This window comes from Monodelphis domestica, chromosome 6 (genome assembly GCF_027887165.1).
Source record: "Monodelphis domestica isolate mMonDom1 chromosome 6, mMonDom1.pri, whole genome shotgun sequence".
Lineage (NCBI taxonomy): Eukaryota > Metazoa > Chordata > Mammalia > Didelphimorphia > Didelphidae > Monodelphis > Monodelphis domestica.
This window is the reverse complement of record NC_077232.1, coordinates 81,648,174-81,666,875: the sequence shown is the minus strand read 5'-3', so window position 1 is coordinate 81,666,875 and position 18,702 is coordinate 81,648,174. Positions and strand designations below refer to the sequence as shown.

General features: G+C 36.0%; 1 protein-coding gene across 3 annotated transcripts in view; it reads right to left on the bottom strand.

Moving 5' to 3' along the window:
• GRK4 (G protein-coupled receptor kinase 4) overlaps positions 1-18,702 on the bottom strand; it is a 160,074-nt gene that overhangs the window by 88,434 nt on the left and 52,938 nt on the right. For all 3 annotated transcript variants that reach the window (XM_056802362.1, XM_056802361.1, XM_056802363.1), the window contains exon 3: positions 11,613-11,725. In XM_056802362.1, the coding sequence (XP_056658340.1) occupies positions 11,613-11,725 (113 nt within the window). The remainder of the gene's footprint in view (positions 1-11,612; positions 11,726-18,702) is intronic.

Sequence of the window (18,702 nt, the reverse complement as noted above, 5' to 3'; positions counted from 1 at the left end):
GATTAGTTATTGAGTTTAGTGAAGGCTTCTTTGATCCCTTTACTCTCTGACATGTCCAAAAGCCATCTCTTCCTTCTCAAAATTACCTAATGTATTTTGGTTCTTTCCTTTTTAGGTCTATCTCGTCAACTCTTCATCCTCCTATTGAATGGCAAACTCCTGCAAAGCATACACTAGAGATGATTTTTCATCTCTGTATTTCCCAATCCCTACCATAGTGAATTGCCCACTTGTTTGATAAAATAAATCCAGAAAGTCTCCTCTTTTTTTCAACAGTGGAATTTACTTGTAAGCTTATACTCATATAACTAAATTTGGGAGGGGTCTTAAGAGACCCATCTAGGCCAACCTGATGTTAGAGTGTAGGAAACTGACTTAAGGAAAAATATCATTTGCTAAGGAAGTTAGTAAACTAAGAAATTACCTGCCCAATTACTTTCTTAAATTCTCTCTATACGATGCTTTGATTTGGGGGCATTAAATAAAAGTAAATAAAATCAATATCTTGGGCATACAAGCTATTATAATTATGTTTTAAAGATCACACAAATACAGTTTAGTTTTATCTGTGTGGTTTTCTTAGAAAATATGAATATTTTTTAAGAGTTAAGACTAAATCACAAGGGGCAGTTAGGTGGCTAAGTGGATAGAGCCAGGCCTAGAGATTGGAGTCCTGGGTTCAAATCTGACATCTGACACTTTCTAACTGTGTGGCCCTGGGCAAGTTATTTAACTCTTGCCTAGTTATTATTGAGCTTCTGTTTTGAAACTGATACTTAGTATTGATTCTAAGAAAGTGGGTAAGGGTTTCTTTTTTTTTTTAAAGACAATCTCTCTTTCTTAACTAAAAATATGTAGATTACCATCAGTCTTTGGAAAAGAATCTGTCATTTAATATAAATAAAGGTGACTAAAAGGAAGACATTCATCTTGTTCCTTTTCCCTATAGCTATTCCTACTGTGGAAGCAAAGTAATCTTTGGGTGTATTATGCTCCAGGTACTTGAAAGAGTTCTTGAATTACTGTAACCAGTAATATATAAGAGAACATGTACCATTTAATATGGCAACAAATTTTAGTGGTTATATTAGTATTATATTATATTATATTATATTATATTATATTATATTATATTATATTATATTATATTATATTATATTATATTATATTATATTAGTATTGGGAAATACTAGATTAGAGTGTCTCTTTATTTCTACTCTATAACTTCCCCTTAGGCAATTTTATCATTCCAATGAGAAAAATCCAAGAATCCAAGATGAAGGGTCCAAATTTATTTAGTAAGAAAATTAAAGACCTTAATGGGAGAGGGAAAACAGGGAGATGGATGATTTTCTAAGCCTATCTGGAGAGCTATTAACTTGGATTAGGAATTAGGACCACTCTGTTTAGGCCCAGAAAGCAAAACTTAGAGTAATAGACAAAAAAGTTATAAACAGTCAGATTTTACCTCAATAAAAGGAAAATGTTCCTAATAATTAGAGCTGTTCAAAAACACAAAAAGCTCAGGGATTAATGAATTTCTTCTAATAGAAGTATTGAAAGTGGGCTGTGATGACAAGCTGGGATGTGCCTTGTGAGGATCTGGTAGACAGGATTCATGTATCAAATTGAACTTGATGACTGCTGATGGCTTATAATCTAGTTTCAGGGATTCTATTTTTATTTACTACTTAAATCATTTAGCGTTATTTTAGTTATAAAGCAGAATAGAAAAGTGAAATATCTATTTATTTATATGCAAATATCAAAACAAAATTAATTCCATTCAGCAAATCATATTCTTTTTTAAAACAGTGCTAAGATATATTTGGTTTCCTAATGCATAAAAGTTTATGATATGAATGAATATTGTCAAACCTTGAATGTTTAAGTTTTAATTCCTGTTCAATAACGTTCAACAGAATCTGGTCTGAGAGTTATTCAACTCTTCAGATAAAGTGATAATGAAAGAAAATTAATTATCCACTCAAAACAGAATCCCCCCCCCCCATCCTCTCTAAAAACACATTACTACTTCTAGGTGTTCCTTTCAACCTGAATATTCAGGTGATCATATGAAAGAGGAGTTAAGAGGAATAATCAATAATGCAACTCTAATGTCACTTCTTTCAGATGTTACTAGAATAGTACCTTTTCCTTTTTCTTATATTCCTTAAAACTATCCTAAGAAACAGGCATTCCCTAAATTAGCATCCCCATAAATATACCAAGAGACATTTAGCAAGGAAAGATAAGAGTGGGAGAGCTGAATATAGTAAGAATGGAAAATACTCCAAGACATGAGAGGAATTTAAAAATGGGGAGGAAATATCTCCTAAAAAATCCTTGTCCATATTCGTTGTGGCCTAAAAGATGATTTTTAGGACATAATTTAATCTTTATGCTGAGAGGTAGTAAATGATATTCCATAATAATCTACCCTACATAACAGGATTCTGGAGACTTCAGCTTACAGGCAAATAATTTCTATTTCTCCTGCAAGAATTATTTTTGCCACATTATCATTATCAGGGCAGCTGAACTGCCTGTGTTTATATTCAAAATAAGAAATTCACTAGCTGTGTGATACTGGGCAATTTACTTAATTTCTCTGAGTCTCAGTCTCCTCATTTATTTGTTTTTAATCAGTCCCCCTAATTCCCACCCTTATTTTACTTCCCTTTCTACCCCTGTCCCTTCTTATTTCCCTCTTATTTTCTTTACAGTCTTTTAAAATTACCCCCCCCCCACCTTCTCCCTCCCTTGTATTGCTTCCCTCCCCAAAAGTCTTCTACTTCTCTATAGGGCACAAATCGATTCTCTGCCCCCAATGAATTTGATTATTCTTTCCTCTTTGAGTCAGTTTCAATGCATATAAGAATTAATTATTTCCTATCTCCAACTTCTTTACCCTTGCAGTGTTTTGGTGTTCTCCCCCATTCCTGCCATGCATTTCTCTAGGACATATAAATTTACCCCATTTTGTTTCTTTTCCCATTTCTCTTAGTATTAACTTCTTTTTTTCCTTCTAGTTTTATTTGTATGTGTATATATATATTTATGCATACATATATTTACAAACATATTTATGTCTTGGCATTTCATCCTATACAGTTTGTCACTGTTCCTTCTAAGTATAGTTCTTCTAGTGAGGAGATTAGTCGACACAGCTGAGCCAACTAATCTCATTAAGAGAAAACTTGCCTGACCCTTTTAGGTACCTAGCATCTCCTTGTATCAATTCTAAAAAACAGGCCTGGCTCAAAGAACTCCTTGCCTCATCATAAGCATGGATCCAAGTACTTTCATTGTTTAGCAAGGAGTTTTCTCACCTAAAGCAGTCTTAAGTACGGGTGGAGTAGAGGTCCTCCCATTTCTGATCCTGGTGAGTTCTCACATCAAAATGGGGAATGTTTCCCAGTAGGGAATTTGTTCCAATGGAGGATTCCTCAATGTGGAAATTTTTAACATTCACAAGTCTGAGAAATTTCAAGATTTACACTAGCTACCCAGGTGATAATAACAATTTTTAAGAGTTACCAATATCCTCTTTTCTTGTAGGGATACCAATCATTTTAACTTATTGGGTCCCTTAAAAAAGGTGGATTTATCCACAAACAGAGGATAAACTATGGGAGTAAAAACACCGAAGAAAAGCAACTGCTTGACTACAGGGGAGAAGGGGATACGACTGAGGAGAGATTCTAAATGAACACTCTAATGTAAATACCAACAACATGGAAATGGGTTCGAACCAAGAACACCTGTGATACCCAGTGGAATCGTGCGTCAGCTATAGGAGAGGTGGTGGGAAGGGGGGGGTGGGAGGAAAAGAAAATGATCTTTGTTTCCAATGAATAATGTTTGGAAATGACCAAATAAAATAATGTTTAAAGTGAAAAAAAAACTAAGAAATAAATTATTAAGCATCTATTATATGCAAAAAAAGATGGATTTTTTGTTTGTTTGTTTGTTTTTCCCCCGTTCTTAATTACCTTTTGGTGATTATCTTTGAGTTCTGTGTTTGGGCATCAAATTTTCTGTTCAAGTCCGGTCTTTTCTTTATGAAGACTTGGAAGTCTTTTATTTTATTTAATGACCATACTTTCCCCTGTAAGAATATAGTCAGTTTTTCTGGGTCGTTGATTCTTGGTTGTAGACCTAGTTCCCTTGCTTTCCAGAATATCATATTCCATGCCTTTTGGTCCTTCAGTGTAGATGCAGCTAGATCCTCTGTTATCCTCACTGTAGTTCCATGGTATCTGAATGACTTCTTCTTAGTAGCTTGTAATATTTTTTCCTTGGTCTGGTAGTTCTTCAATTTGGCTATAACATTCCTGGGTGTTGTCAGTTGGGGATTAAGTACATGAGGTGATCTGTGGATTCTTTCAATCTCCACTTTTCCCTCTTGCTCTAGAATGTCGGGGCAGTTTTCTTGGATAATTTCCTATAGAAGGATGTCCAGGCTTTTTCTTTTGTCATGGTCTTCTGATAGACCAATGATTCTTAAGTTGTCGCTCCTGGACCTGTTTTCTAAATCTTCTGTTTTGTGTATGAGGTATTTCATATTTTCCTCAATTTTTTCATTCTTTTGATTTTGCTTTATACTTTCCTGCTGCCTTGTGAAGTCAATTGCTTCTAGTTGTATTCTAGTTTTTAAAGTCTGAATTTCATCCCTGGCTTTTTGGTCATCGTTCTCCTTCTGGTCTGATTTTCTTTGGAGGTCATCTTTCATCTCCTTTGCCTCATTTTCAAGCTGATTAATTTTGGCTTTCACAACACTATTTTCTGTTTTCAGATGACTTATTTTACTTTTTAAGTTCTTTTCCCAGTTGTCTTCAGCCTCTCTTAACTGTTTTTTGAATTGTATTTTGAGTTCTTTCAAAGCCCATGTCCAATTCACTGGAGTTTCTGTGTTTTTGCTTAGTGTTCTTTGATCCTCCTCTGTTTTGTTTGCTTTTTGTTCACTGCCTGGATAGAAGCTGTAGATTGTAATTTCTGTTTTCTTTTTTTCCTGTTTACTCACATTTCCCCCTTTTTCCCTTTTTGTAGTTGCTTGTTGTCTTGCTCCTCTCATTTTGTGCTGCATCCGTGAGTTTTGGTTGTTCTACTGTTTGGTCAGATAGTCTGATCTTCCCCAGCTGACAGCAGTAGCTGAGAAGGAGTTGGGCTTCTCATCCTGTAGTCAAGGTTGTTGCCTGTAATTTATTGCTGCTCTTTCCCCTTAGAGCTCAGTCAGAGAGGCTCTCAGATGAGTCTGTGGGGGAGCGGTGTTGGAGCTTGAGCTTCTCTGCCCTCTGAAGGCTTCTTATCTGCCCTTATTCAGGCAGGGCAGAGGATGTGATGTGCAAAGCTGGCTGTGCCCTGAAGCCAAAACCTCCAGAAAAGGGTGTGTGTGGGGGGGAAGGTGAAGCAATTCAGCTGAGACTTGGCTGCCTGCTCTGTGCTTCTCCTCTAGCTGCCTCTACACTGCCTGAGTTCTACGCCCTGAGCCTGGCACAGCTTTGGCAGTAAGGTTCTCCCTCCAGACTAGAGCCCTTACCTGCCCAGAGATTCTAGCTACTGCTGGAGGCTCAGTGCTGTAGGTGGGGGAGGGGTTTGTTTGGCATGCTTGCAGCTTTGGTGGACTTGGTGTTGAGGCCACTGGGAGGAGCTCTGTAGTGTGGTTTAGGTGAGGCGGTTTTCCTGAAGGACCCTGGTGAGTGAGAAGGCTGACTCCCCTTTTCCTTGACCTTCTGAAGGCACTATCCTCCAAGGAGGCCCCACATGTTGGAGGAGGCCTCATGGCTGGAAGTTGAACTAGATTTAATCTTCTGAGAAGGCTCCGTGGCTGAGGACTCTGGACTCCCCTTGACTTAGGCCAGGTCAGAGCAGATCTTCTATCCTTTCCCTCTTCTCCTTCTCCTTCCTTTCTTCCTTCTATTGTAAATAAACCACCATAAAATCCCATACTGACTTGAGTATTTCATTTGGATTTAATTTAAATCCCTGGCAACCATTAATATAATATATTCAGTCTCAACCCTAAATTTTACCCATAACACACGTATGGCTCCTACCCTCAAAGATTTGTTGTGAGGATTAAATAAGATAGTATCTCTAAAGAGCTTTTCAAATTTTAAACAAAAGCATTCTATAAATGTCTGTTGTTATTGCTGTGATGGTGATGATGTTTCAGTGTCTCCCTGAATCATTGCTATCCCAAGGACTGAATAACCTTTATGAAGAATTGAACAAAAAATGCGCCTAAAACAAATATCAAATTTCAAACAGAAACAAAGACCTAAGGTCTGAAAAGTTGCTGAAATGGTGAAAGACTAAAATTTTCACTCTTCTAATTGATGAAGAAACTAAATAATAGTATTTATCTAACATAAGAGAAGACTGAGAGCTCCACAAACTACAGTGGCTAGGATATTTCTAAAGTATACAGCTTGTCTTTGCTACAATGTGCACTAATTGTTTGCGTGTGTCCACATATGCAACTAAACACCTGCATCAGTCAGTAACAAAGCAAAATTCAGTCTAACCACTATTTTGACAAAGTTCTCTGACACAACCAATCCAATGTGCTGTGCAAATGAATAAAATCTTCTTTATCTCAATCCAGTAACTCTGAGAGCTGATAGACATTTTAAATGTCTAAGATGTGGGGATAAGCTCTTCAGAATAAAAATCTTACGTCGGGAAGAATTCTGTCAAGTCTACAAAATGGATGTTTGACACTATCTTGGGCATGATAAACTCTAGGATGCATCTTAACAGAAGTATCTTCAACATTCAAATTTCCTAAAATCATAGAGTAAGAGCTGGAAGTGACTTCAAAGGCCACCTCATACAGACTCCTAGTGTTACAGACAAGGAAACTAAGTCCTAGGAAGTTTAAGAGACTTGACCAAGGTCACAGAGGTAACAAGTATTAAAGGTAGAATTTGAACCCAGAGGCTTCTACTATACAACACTGTCTCTCTCAAGAGCTACCTCATTATTGCTATACGGTTTGATAAAGTCAGTTCAAATCACTAGAGCCTGAAGTTCACTCACCCTTAGAGTTGAAGTAACTGCCACAAAAATGCCTTCTAGGTTTCTTTCTTAAATTTGTAGTCCTAGGGTGGTTCAATAAAAAGCTTCTGTGAGTTTTCTTAGAAACACATTTATATCCCATGACACTGAAGGCAGGCAGCTTCAAGGGGTGGCTTACTTTTTCCAAGACTTTTTCAAGCTGAACCAGGTCACAGGTTACCAAATGTAAGCAATCAGCTTGGTTCTCTACACACTAAAGACATTCAACAAACGTCACTTTGTATTTCTTGTCAAGGGTTTAAATTGCTTTGAGGACAGTTCATTAGAGGCAGGAGATAAAAAAATCTGGGTGACAGCTAGATCAAACATAGATCTATCCTTAATCTGACTGGACTATCCAATGCCAGGTCAAAAATGGAAAACTAGAGCTGTTCAAATTAGAAGGAAGCAAATGAGATCATATGTAATTTATCCCTGTGTTGTCAAAAAAACTCTTATCAACACCTCTCTTACTGAGGTGGGGAAGGCATATACAACCAATTCTCTGTGTTACAATTTACTTTGTGAAACATATATATTCCTTCACAAAGTTCATAGCAAACTATAGTTCTATGAAATGATCATTCTCCCAAAGGCCTGCATTTCAGGAATGCTACTTCCCCAATATTTAGTCACAAATCTCAATCAAATTTATAGAACATGCTTTTAAAAGATATAAAGGAACACTATAATATAAACAATTAATTAGAATACTTGATTGATTTAACTGTGAATACAATCCCTACTACAGTAGTAACGAGTACTATCAGGGAAATATGGTTGGACTGGGCAGGATATATGGGCATTATTCAAAGAAAACTTGGTTGTTCAGACTACCCAACAGCCCATGGTTGCCAAAGGTTAACAGTCACTTCTGTGCCCAGCATACTATGCCATAAGACTTTGCCCTTAAATATGCCAGGTGTATACAACTAGACTAAGTGTATTTATTAAGTTCTGAGAGATAGCCCTTTGGTAAAGTTTTTTTCCCCTTCCTAATACCAAGTTTGTTGATGAAAATCTCCATAAAGATAGGACTCATTTACCTTTATATTCCCCCATCCTGCTTTATAAAGTCTTCATATAGGAGGTACTCAATAAATACTGGTTGGATGAAGGAATATATAAATCAAATCTGAAATGTAATTGTAGGGATTTACTAGCCTATTGCAAAACTTCTAATGACTTCCAAACAAACCATTAAGGTTGTTCTAATGGCCTTTAAACAAAGCACACAGCTCATCTGTCCATCTATAGAGCAAATTAAAGGACCACCTCACCCCATCCTTTAGAATCACTTCTTACCTATCAGCTTTTCTGAATATGGTGGTCTTAAAGGGCATGGAGGTTGTTAGGTCAACTATATATGTATGTATGTATGTATGTATGTATGTATGTATGTATGTATCTAGAATACTCCAGGAAAGAAGTAAAATGAGAACTATTACCTTACTGATCATTAGTAATACAAATTTCAATATATTACAAGTCAGCATAAATTTGTGAAAAGATTCTAAGTCAGCAGACACACAAGGGCTAGAAATGTAGAGATATTTAAAAATTTAGTAACTCAAATGCATATAAAGGACTGTAAACACCCCATAGAAGAAAAAAATTCAGACTTCTCTCTTATATGAAGAGAGGGCCAAAAAATTTTACACGAATTTTCCAGATCATAGGGTGCCATGTCCCTTGTGATGTGGAGGGGATACCTGTACATCCTCATTTCTATTGAATTATTTGCTATTCAAAGACTCCAAATCCTAGAGTTGGAAGAGAGGAGAGTATAAAAAATGTAAAAGAGGGACTCAAAGGTGAGAAGTTCCCTCTATGTAGGTCAATATCTTCTCTGAAACTGAGTCTGTGAGAGTCACCTAGGAAACTTAAAAGGATAAGTGACTTGCTCAAGAAGGTCATAAATCAAAGATTTATCAGAGAGGAGACCTGAATCCAGCTCTTACTCAAGGATGGCTTCCTCTCCACTACTTCAGGTGTCTTCATGATGATTAAAAAAGTAATGGATTGCCTTTTGAAATAGCAATTTTCCTATTACAAGAGATGTGAAAGCAAAGGATAATTACTTTTGTAAAGATTCATGGATGGAATTCATACTTTTAAAGTTGGTAGGGAACTGAACCAAATGAACAACAAGGTTCCTTCCAACTTTGAACTTTTTAGGCTTTTTTTTGGTTAATTTGTCCACTTAAGTAGATGGGATTCATGACTGAAGTGGCAGCAGTGGTTGTGAGGGGAAGAATGGCTCTTTATAGCATCAAAAAACATGGGTTCCTATCCTTCCACTGCTACTAAGTGTGCCCTTAGGACAAGTCTCTCTTTCACTCATCTGGGCCTCATTTTTCTTTACTATAAAGGGAGGGTACTGAATTAGATCATTTTCAGCTCTAAATCTATGATCCTGCAAACAAACAAATGTGTCAATGCTGTGTCCAAAGGAGTCCATCTACATCTCGCAAACTGTTCCCCAGCCTCTGCTTGAACACTGGGAACTTATTACAATCTAAGGTAACTCATTCCACTTTCATGGTTGTTTTTTTTTAGGAAGTTCTTTCTTAAATTAAATTGAAATCCGCTCCCCAGTTATTTTCAGAAATGATGTGATATGGTAGCAAGAGTTTTGGGCTTAGAATTAAGAAAACGTGAATTTGAATCCTACCTCTTATTCTTAACTAGCTGTAGATGTGTGGCCATGGGCAAGTAATTTATATTAAGCCATAGTTTCCACATCTGTAAAATGGTGACGGTAACATCTTGAATACCTGCTTCACAGGGTTCTTATGAGTACCAATTGAGATAATGTACGTCAAGTACTTTATAGGCTCTATAGCATGTGTAAAGTCTATTATTATTATTATTATCTTCCTCTACCACTGGCTAAATATTCTTCCCTGAAGTCAAGCAGAATAATTCTAGTCCTTCTTCCAATATCTGAATGGTTTAAAATTGTTATTATCTCCTTACCCAGTTCTTTTTCAGGATAAATACTTCAACTAATTCTATGTCTATTTTGAGTCTTCTTCACCATCCTACTGGACCTTCCTTGGATACAGTGTCAAAATTTCTCTTAACTGAACACATTTTCAATGTGGTCTGAGCAGTACTATGAGTACTATGAGACAATCATCATCCTTGACTTGGATAATTTGTTTGTTAATATTATCTAAGATCTAATTTAACTTTTGGGAGGCTGCCCTGGCAAAGTATATATTTATTCTGAGCTGTCAGTCATTTTTCATATTGAGCCACCTCTCATTTATCATGTATGGTTTCATATTTGTTGGTCCTTCTTTCTAACTAGATTGTGAAATCCTTCAAAGAATGAACAAATCTTTTTTTTTTTTAATTTGATCACAGTATCTTTTGCTTTCCCCTTATTTCTTGGTTTGAAATTTCTGACAAAATTTGACAGGATCTCTGGCAGATACCCAAAGGAATGGAAACTAGTCTAGTGAGAAAATATGTCTGAGTGAGAAGAACATCCAGAGTTACAGCCAAAAGAAAAACATGAGCACAGTAGTTTACTGTTACTCCAAAAGTATAACAATTTTAAATCAATTTAAGTTTAAATTAAGAATTTAACTTTAAGAAGACAAACACATTTGACTACATATAGCAGGAGCTGAATAAATTATTTGCTAACTGATTGATACATACTGCAAAAGAAGATTAATCCTAGGGTATGAAGATAAAGATTTCCACTGTTTATGTAACTTTAGAATCACCAAAGACATAAAAATTCTGTACACTAGGAGCCAGGACTCCTTAGGTTTAACCAACTCTCCTAATATAAAATTAACACACTCTCATAAGTAGGCTAACTATACTGTAAAATGTGGAGGAAATATGTCCTCATTGAATCAATTCTCTACCTTTGCTGAATAACATTTCCAAGCAATTGTTGAGTAAGCTTCATTTTGGTAAACGTTATATTGTCTACTAAAGTCTCTCATTTTGTCCCAACCCCATGCCTCAAGCACTAGAACACGAGTCGGGCTTTGGCTACAACAGAAAGGCAACCACAGAAATTGTGAAACAAGGAAAAGGAGTACACAAAGGTAACTTAAAATGTGGCAAATTCTGTTCAATCTGATTGCACTTCTCATAACATTATGTCTTTCATGTCTTTCTGAGCTGGGGTATTAGAGGATTATTATTTGGGAAATAAAAGGATATTTTTCAGGTAGCCAAAAGAGCATTTTTTTTAAAAATTTTAACTTTTCTCCAAATCAAATCAGCATAATAAAAATAAAAAAAACAATAAAAGCCATGAAAAAGTTATCTAGGAAGGATGTAATATATGATATGATATATTAAAACATAAGTTTTAATTCTACACAAATTACAACTTTACAACAAAGAAATTTCTTTAACATGACAATTTGTTGCCAAGAAAACTGGTTCATTCACACTCATCATTGTTTAAGTATAATAACGAACAACTTGAAATTATTTACTCTCTTTTAGGGTAAGTTCCTATTATCTTTTCAAAAATATGACTAAACATTTAAAATGAATTGTGATAAGTTGCTTACCACTGCATCCAGAAATTCAATACATTTCTTTAGATCAAGCTTTGTATCACAGAACTGCCTGAAAAGAAGTCTTCCAATGGGTTGTTTGTCGCAAAGACTGTTATAGTCCTTCTCTGAATATAGGGAAAAAAAACCACAACTATTAGAAACCACAAAGTAATTTTCTGAACTTTATTTTATGCTTGATGTAATGAAAATAAAAACATCACTTGCAGATTTAATAGTATTATGCTCACCAATTTATTAAGAAAAAATAAAAGATTCACTTTCATGAAGGAATATTTCAAATGGTGTTGAAGGGGAAAGTCGAGATAATTCAGAAGTAGCATATGGCACAATTGCTTTCTACCACTGAAAGAAAGCTAAGGGGAGGGGGAGAGAGAAGGAAAGAGAAAAAAATTATAGAACTAAAGTAAAGTGTTTTGTTCAATAAAGTAACTCTTAGCATTAATTTAATGCTTTCCAACTGACAAAGCACTTGTTTGATACTATTTCATTTTAAAGAAGTTAAGTGACTTGATCACCATCAACAGCTGGTATCAGAGGTGGGGTTTGAACATGTAGCATACCAGGCATCTTAGCATCTTGGAAATATGATTGATGTATTGATATTGTATACTGTATATTCATTTACCAGAAACATGGTCAGACTACCTGATGTTCATTGTATGGAAAGGGACAATCCAAAGGACTAGCAACGGACTAGCAAATTCCTGGGCTGGACCTTGACAGCCACTCTGCCCTGGCTCAGAGTACATTCATTTGCAAAGCTATTGGATTAATCTCCTCCTCTTTGATTCCGTCATTGTCAATGCTACCAATGTAAAAACCTATATCATGTCATGTATTCATTAATCACCTCCCACTTGACATTCCTAAGGTCACCAATAAAGGTTGGGGAACATGTGCGAGCCTCCTCTTCCCTTCTCTTCTCTTCCACCTCTTACTCTCACAGGTTTGCTTTCCCTCTTGCCTCTTACAATCTTGATCTTGCTGTGGCCTATTATGTTCCTCATGTCTGACTGACTTAAGCAGAGCAGCTGCCCTTCACATCTCCCATTAATCTCTTGACCACCTGGTCCATGGGGGATGTCCCAGAGTTCTCAGCTCCATGCAGGTTCTCTTGATCCTCATAATTTCTCCACTTGCTTCCTCTTTCTAGAGAGGTAATTACTGAGCTTGCTTGTCCCCAGGTGTTTTAACTTGTGGTCTCTGAGTCTTTATTCCTGGGTCTCTTCCTCTGACTGCCTTATCTATCTTACATCCATATTCCTCTAGCCTCCATTCTTCTTAGGTCACCCACCCACAGATAAATAATATAAGACTCCATGGTGGGTCTCTATAGAACAGGTCTTCCTGAATTCAAGTCCAGAATTCTACCCACTATGTTATACTATCACTCAAACAAAAAATGTACTGTATATGCTTCCATTCCCTTTCATCTGAGTAATTCAAGTCATGACAAATGACTAAAGTGGGAATAAAAAGAAAGAACTGTGTTTCTCTTGTCTTCCAAATTAGTCTCTTCATACAATTTTTATTTTTTGCTGTTTAAATGAAATGAGACAAAATTATACTTCTATATCTACTTAGAAATTACATAATATTTACAAATCTTATGTATATTATGAAAATATGGGTGATATTTCACACTTGGCTAATCCCCAAAATAATGTTTGGGAATATATGAATGCTAATTATTGTTCTGGATTAAGAAGAATAAAAATAAAACAATGAATGCTCAAAATGACAAACATGAATTTAAATTTTAGCAATCCGGTTTATCAATCTAATAGGGAAAGCTCCCAATTAAAAAAAGCAAACCCTAAAAGCATGGGAACCTTTATAGTAAATACACAGAAGAAGCACACTGCTTCAAAATGATGCTTTTGAAATGTTAATCCAAGTCCAAAAAACTGCCTCAAGGAAAGTGATGAATAATTAATTTGTTCTTCATTACAAGAACTCAACCTTTGATCCCTTCCATAATTAAAAAAAAAAGTCCATTGTATCATAAAATCGAAACCAATTCTTTAGTAATATGAAAATTACTTAGCAGAAATTAAGAATAAGACAAAGAAATTTTTTAACATCATTATTCCTGTACAATTGTTGTTTAAATGGACATGCACAAATAGTTCTATTACTGCATGAATCACTTAAAATAAATTTGATAATTAATTGAGGTGAAGGAATTCCATGAACTATTCAGAACAAAAGTGGTCATTTAAGTTGTGAACTTAATTTTTGCGTTTATGTATCCCAAAGTTCAACAATTCTCTTGGGCAATGAAGTGAGAAAGTCTCCTATAAAACCCAGAAAATCTAGCTGCTGATATAGTACATGGCTACTGCCTAAATTCAGGTCCTTAACTTAGCCTAATTGCTATTCTAGCCTCAAATCTCTCCTAACAGCTACCAAAGTGACCTCTATTATTATAAACTTTCTAAGATGGTGTCTTCCTTTGTTTCCAGTTTCTTTCACTTTGTTTCTTTCCATGCTTTTTCTATGGTCCTAAGAAAAGTTTACACTTTTCTTTCTTGAGGTTGCTAATCCTCCATCTCTTAAATTCATGCCTTAGGAATGGTGATCTAAAGGAGAAGCTAGGTAGCACAGTGGATGGAAAGAAAGCCAGGTCTAGAAAAAGGAGGTTCAAATCTGGTCTCAGACTAATCCCACAGTTGTTACTCAGACAGAAAGTAAGGGTTTAAAAAAAGTGAAAGAAAAGAAAAGAAATGGTGATCTCTCACACTTGGGAGCTTCAATGCTTTCTTTCCTCTTCTTTGCCTCTTGTAATCCCTGACTGCCTTCAAGCTATGAGCTCAAAGCCATCTTTTACAGGAAGCCTATCCTAGTCACCTCCAATATGCCCTGAGAACACTTCGCATCTATTCTGTCTACATGTTGTCCATTTCCACTTATTTGCATGATGCCTCTTCCTTTAGAATTTGAGTGCATTGTGGGCAAGGACTCCTGCTTTCTCTTTCTTGTACTTCCACTGATTTGTACAATGCCTCACATGTAGGTGCTGAATAAATACTTTCTGACTGACTGATACAACTTTTAATTTTTTTTTTTAACAAAAGTCTAAGTTAGACAAGATCTATTCCTGAACACTCTCAAATTCCAATAAAATTCATGCCTCAATTAATGAATTGCCTGAGAAGGCTACTCCTATATAAATGAAATGAGCTATATTGAAGGAAAAAAATTTTATAGATTTTTAGTTGCCTGATGTAGGGGGTTACAACTAACAAAAACATATGATGCCTGGTACATGCATGCAGCCCCTAATATTAAGGAGGGTGATGTTGGTGAACTAGCTTGAGTTTCAATTTTCTGTACAAAATAGAGCATTAATGAAGTAATCCTCTTAGGAAAGAGAAGGGCAAAACTGACCAGCTTGGAAATGGAAGCCAGAACTTCTGTGCCTCAAAAGGACTTCTGGAGTGGTGGAACCCATAAAAGCCAGGGTAAAACAATTTTTCAGGCCAAAACAACTTAGCAGGATGGTAGGAGGGATTTGTTTCACCCCAGTGGAAGCAGAGTACAGAGCAGCATGTCAAGGCTGGCTCCATGTAGGCAAACCACATCTGGTTAGGAGACTACAGAGGTCTCTCTGATGGTTCTGGGTGCAGGACTCCATTGCACTACCTGTACTCAGATCCATGTCGCAGTTCCAGGACAGAAAAGAACTTGTGATTATTCACAGACCAGAGCACAGGCCAGAAGAGTATGAAACCAACCTCTCCTTAGCTTATACAACCTTGGAAGAATTGAAAACTTAAAAGATTTTCTGAGGTAGCTCTGAAGGCAGCTGCACAAAGAACTTGAAATTTGGGACAGTGTTCCCTCCATCACAGGAATGATGCTTACTTACCCACAACAATTTTTTAAAGTAAAAAGGCCAAACAAAAAAAGGTTGGTTGGAAAATGAGCAAAGAACAACACTCCCCCCCCCCCCCCCCGAAATTCAACAACGAAAGATATTTTGGTGACAGGAGAGACTAAAGCATAAATGTGGAAGACAAAAACAACGAAGTCAAGACTGCCATGTCCAAAGCCCCCAAGAAAAAATATGAATCAGTTTCAACCCTAAAAAGAATTACTGGAGGAGCTCAAAGAAGTTTTAAAAACTCAAATATGAGAGGTAGAAGAAAAACTGGGAAAAGAAATAAAGATGATACAGTTTCGTAAAGAAAGCACAAAAAATACTGAAGAAAATAATACTTTAATTTGGAAAAAAAGAAAAGGTATGAAAATCTACTGAAGAGAAGAACTCTTTAAAAAGCAGAATTGGCTACATGGAAAATGATGTACAAAAATTCACTTAGAAAAAGAAAATTCATAAAAAGTAATATTGACTAAAGAGAAAAGGATACCCAAAAGCTCAATGAAGAAAGTAATTCCTTAAAAATTTAAATCAGACAAGTGAAGCTAATGAATCCATGAGACATCCAAGAAACAATAAAACAAAATCAAAATAATGAAAAAATAGAAGAAAATGTGAAATGCCTTATTGGAAAAACAACTGATCTGGAAAACAGATCCAGGAGAAATAATTCAAGAATTATTAGATTAGGGGCAGTTAGGTTGCTCAGTGGTTAGAGCCAGACTTGGAGATAGAAGGTTCAAATCTTGTCTCAGACATTTCCTAGTTGTGAGACTCTGGGAAAGTCACTTAACCCCCATTGTCCAGCCCTTACCACTTTTCTGCCTGAGAATCAATTAATTCTAAAATGGAAGGGAAGGGTTAAAAAACAAAGAATTATTATTAGATATGAGGTGGCTAAGTGGCTCAATGGATAGAATTCCAGGTCTGAAGATGAGAGTTCCTTGGTTCAAATCAGATCCCAGACACTTCCTAGTTGTATGACCTTGAGAAAATCACATAATCCCAATTGCCTAGTCCTTACTGCTATTCTGCTTTAGAACTGATACTTGGTATTAATTCTATGAAACAAGGTAAGTTTTAAAAAAATGAATTATTGAAGTACCTAAAAACCATGATAAAAAAATAGGCTAAACATGATTTTTAAAAAAATAATCCAGGAACTATGCCCAAAGGGCACTAAAAGACTATCTGCCCTGTGATCCAGCCATAGTACTGCTGGGTTTGAACCCCAAAGAGATAATAAGGAAAAATACATGTACAAGAATATTCATAGTTGAGCTCTTTGTAGTGGCCAAAAATTGGAAAATGAGGGGATGCCCTTCAATTGGGGAATGGCTGAACAAATTGTGGTATATGTTGGTGATGGAATACTATTGTGCTAAAAGGAATAATAAAGTGGAGGAATTCCATGGAGTCTGGAACAACCTCCAGGAAGTGATGCAGAGCGAAAGGAGCAGAACCAGGAGAACATTGTACATAGAGACTGATACACTGTGGTGCAATCGAATGTAATGGACTTCTCCATTAGTGGCAATGCAGTGATAATGAACAACCCAAAGGGATCTATGAGAAAGAACACTATCCACAGGAAAAACTGTGGGAGTAAAAACACCAAAACAACTGCTTGATTACATGGGTCGAGGGGGATATGATTGGGGATACAGACCCTAAATGAACATCCTAGTGCAAACATCAACAGCATGGAAATAGGTTTTGATCAAGGACACATGTAATACCCAGTGGAATTGCTTGTCCGTATGGGAAGGGTGGGGGGAAGGGAGGGAGGAATAGATTATGATTTTTGTAACCAAGGAATAATGTTTGAAATTGACCAAATAAAATTTTAAAAAATCATCCAGTTAAAGTGCCTTGATATTCTAGAGTAAATACAAGATAAAATAGAAATTAAAATAATCATCAATCACTTCCTGAAAGAGATCCTAAGATGCAAACTCCTAGGAACATCAGAGCTAAATTCTGAAACTCCCATTTTAAGGAGAAAATACTGTAAGCAGCCAAAATGAAATAATTAAAATATCATGGATTAGGATAACATGATACTTGGCAGCTTTTACATTAAAGCAACAGAGGGCCTGGAATATGATATTCCAGAGGGCAAAGGAGCTTGGATTACAACCAAAAGTATAATCCTTTGGGGGGAAAATAAGAATTCAATGAAATAGAGGACTTTCAAGCTTTCCTAATTAAAAGACCACAGCTGAATAGAAAATCTGACTCTCAAATAAAAGACTTGAGAAGCTAAACAAGGTAAACAGGACAAAGGAATCATAAGAGATTTTGCTAAGGTTAAAATGTTTACGTCTCTAAATGGGAAGATGGGAACTGTAACTCCTAAGAACTTTATCATTATTAGGAAAGTTAGAAGGAGTACACATAGAGGGCAAGGAAATATGATGGGGTAATATCTAAAAAAATAAAATTAAGGAGTAAGAAAGAGGAATGCATTGGGAAAAGGGGGAAGGGAGATGTGGAATGGGAAAAAGTATCTCACATAACAGGTGCAAAAGACCTTTTACAGAGGAGGGGAAGACATTAAAGATGAAGGGGGAAGCACTTGAATCTTATTTGTTATCAGAATTGGCTCAAAGAGGAAAGAACATAATCTAAGAAAGTTGGGGAGGGCTGAACATTCAAGAGAGGGCAAACTGGGGGATATAGTGGTAAGAAGCATTAAGGGTATGATTCTGAAATCCAGAAGGTCAGAAACAGACTAGAAGGGGAATTAAGAATTCTATTGCAAAGATTTTAATATGTATCCAAATGGACAACCAATAGAAAACGGGTTCTTAACCCAAGGTCTGTGCATTTATTTATTTTTAATGTTTTGAAACTGTAGTTTAACAATTGATTTCCTTTATAATCCTATGAGTTTTACTTCAAGCATTTAAAAAACATTGAGAAGAGGTCATTAAGTTTCTTCAGCTTGTAACATGTCACAGACTTTCACTGACACAAAAAAAGGCTAATAAGAACCCTTGCTATAGAATTTGTCAACAATATGTATATTGGGGAGAAATGACATATACTTAAAACATAAGTCCTAAATCAAAATATCTGTGTGACCTAATCAAATGATATTTGTAAAGCTTTTAACAGTATCTAGAACATAGTATATAAAATGCTTATTCCCTTTCCCTGATCACTCTTAATATTCAATATCAGACATAAAACAAA